Source organism: Neophocaena asiaeorientalis, unplaced genomic scaffold (assembly GCF_003031525.2).
Source record: "Neophocaena asiaeorientalis asiaeorientalis breed wild unplaced genomic scaffold, Neophocaena_asiaeorientalis_V1.1 scaffold134, whole genome shotgun sequence".
NCBI classification, from domain to species: domain Eukaryota; kingdom Metazoa; phylum Chordata; class Mammalia; order Artiodactyla; family Phocoenidae; genus Neophocaena; species Neophocaena asiaeorientalis.
In genome coordinates, this window is record NW_020185339.1 from 25,377,365 (window position 1) to 25,378,708 (window position 1,344).

At 59.9% G+C, this 1,344-nt stretch overlaps 1 protein-coding gene across 1 annotated transcript in view; it reads right to left on the reverse strand.

Moving 5' to 3' along the window:
• HOXC11 (homeobox C11) overlaps positions 1–1,030 on the reverse strand; it is a 3,259-nt gene extending 2,229 nt beyond the window's left edge. The window contains 1 exon segment of the mRNA XM_024736943.1: positions 317–1,030. Coding sequence (XP_024592711.1) covers positions 317–1,030 — 714 coding nt within the window.
• Positions 1,031–1,344: the final 314 nt, after the last annotated feature.

A 1,344-nucleotide genomic window follows, 5' to 3' on the forward strand; every position in this document is an offset into this window, starting at 1 on the left:
ATGCTCCTCTAAGTTCACGATCAAAGTTAATATAGCCCGCGATGGTGGCGCTTTTAAAAATTTCACAGACCGAGGGAGATAACGGGGAGGGGGTTCACCCAGCTTTTCCAAAGAGCCCTTTTCCCTCCGTCCCCACCCCTTCTCCATCGTAAAAAGTCGAATCGTTGGGAGAGAGGGCTTTGTAGGTTATAATAAAATCCTTTGAATGCTTATAAAACTCCACATAAAATCGGACTGACCCAAAACACGAGGCCGTCCCCGCTCCCCTCGCCTCCCCCCTACTCTCGCCCTCCCTCTCTGGCTCCCTCCCTCCTGCCCGCCTGTTTCACGGCCGCTGCTACCTACTGGGGGCGGCTCCCTTGGCCGGCTCCTTGGCCGCCGAGTGGGCTGAACCGGACGAGCTGGGATTCGTGTTTTCCTCCTCGGCCTCGGCCGCCTCGGGCCCCGCCTCAGCCCGGGACGCCAGTCCCGAGGCCGGGGGCGCCTCGGGCTCCCCCTTGGCCTCACCCTTGCCCGGGCAGGGGGGCTCGGCGGGCGCGTCGCCGCCACCGCAGTAGGCGTTGTCGAAGAAACGGTCGAAGGCTTGGGGCAGGACGCTGTTCTTGTTGACTGAGGAGTAGAAGCCGGCGGGGGCGGCGTGCGGGGCGCTGGGGTGGTGGTGGCCGCCGTAGGAGCCTTCGTTTTTCATGAGGATCTCGGTGACGGTGGAAGGAGGCAGGCACTCCCGGTGCATGAGCTCGTCGGCCGCCGCATAGCAGGAGGAATAGCTGTTCCGGTGGTGCCACTTGCCGGAGGGCTCCAGGCCGTAGGAGACCTCCCGGACCGGGGGCACTTGGGCCGGGTAGGGATAGGAGATCTGACGAGAGGGGGCCTGGGGCAGGAAGGAGGAGACCGTGGAGAACTCGGGCACGTAGTAAGTGCAACTGGGCAGATAGAGGTTGGAGGCGCAGCTCCCTCGCTCGCCGAAATCAGCGCCCCTCTCCTTGCGCGACGGCGAGCAGAAGTTGCCCAGGTTGACCGAGTTAAACATCGTTCTCTTCTCCTGCCGGCTCCAGATGGAGGTTTTGGACCTGATCTAGCGAGGGGGGAAAATTTGGGAAGGCGAGATGACGCGTTATCCGTCTTAGTCTCTCTCCCCGAGCACGTGATCCAAAGTAGATATTGTCATATATCAGTTCGGAGCACTTCGCAGTCGTAGGAGGGGTTCTCTCTTAGGTAAGATGGGGACGTTCAGGCGATTGGTTTGCAAACACCGCAGAAACATTATGAAAATCAATTGCAGATTTGTATTCGTTTTTCTCTTGACACTCCCCTCCTCTCCATTCCACAGAGCGAGCAAAGGAG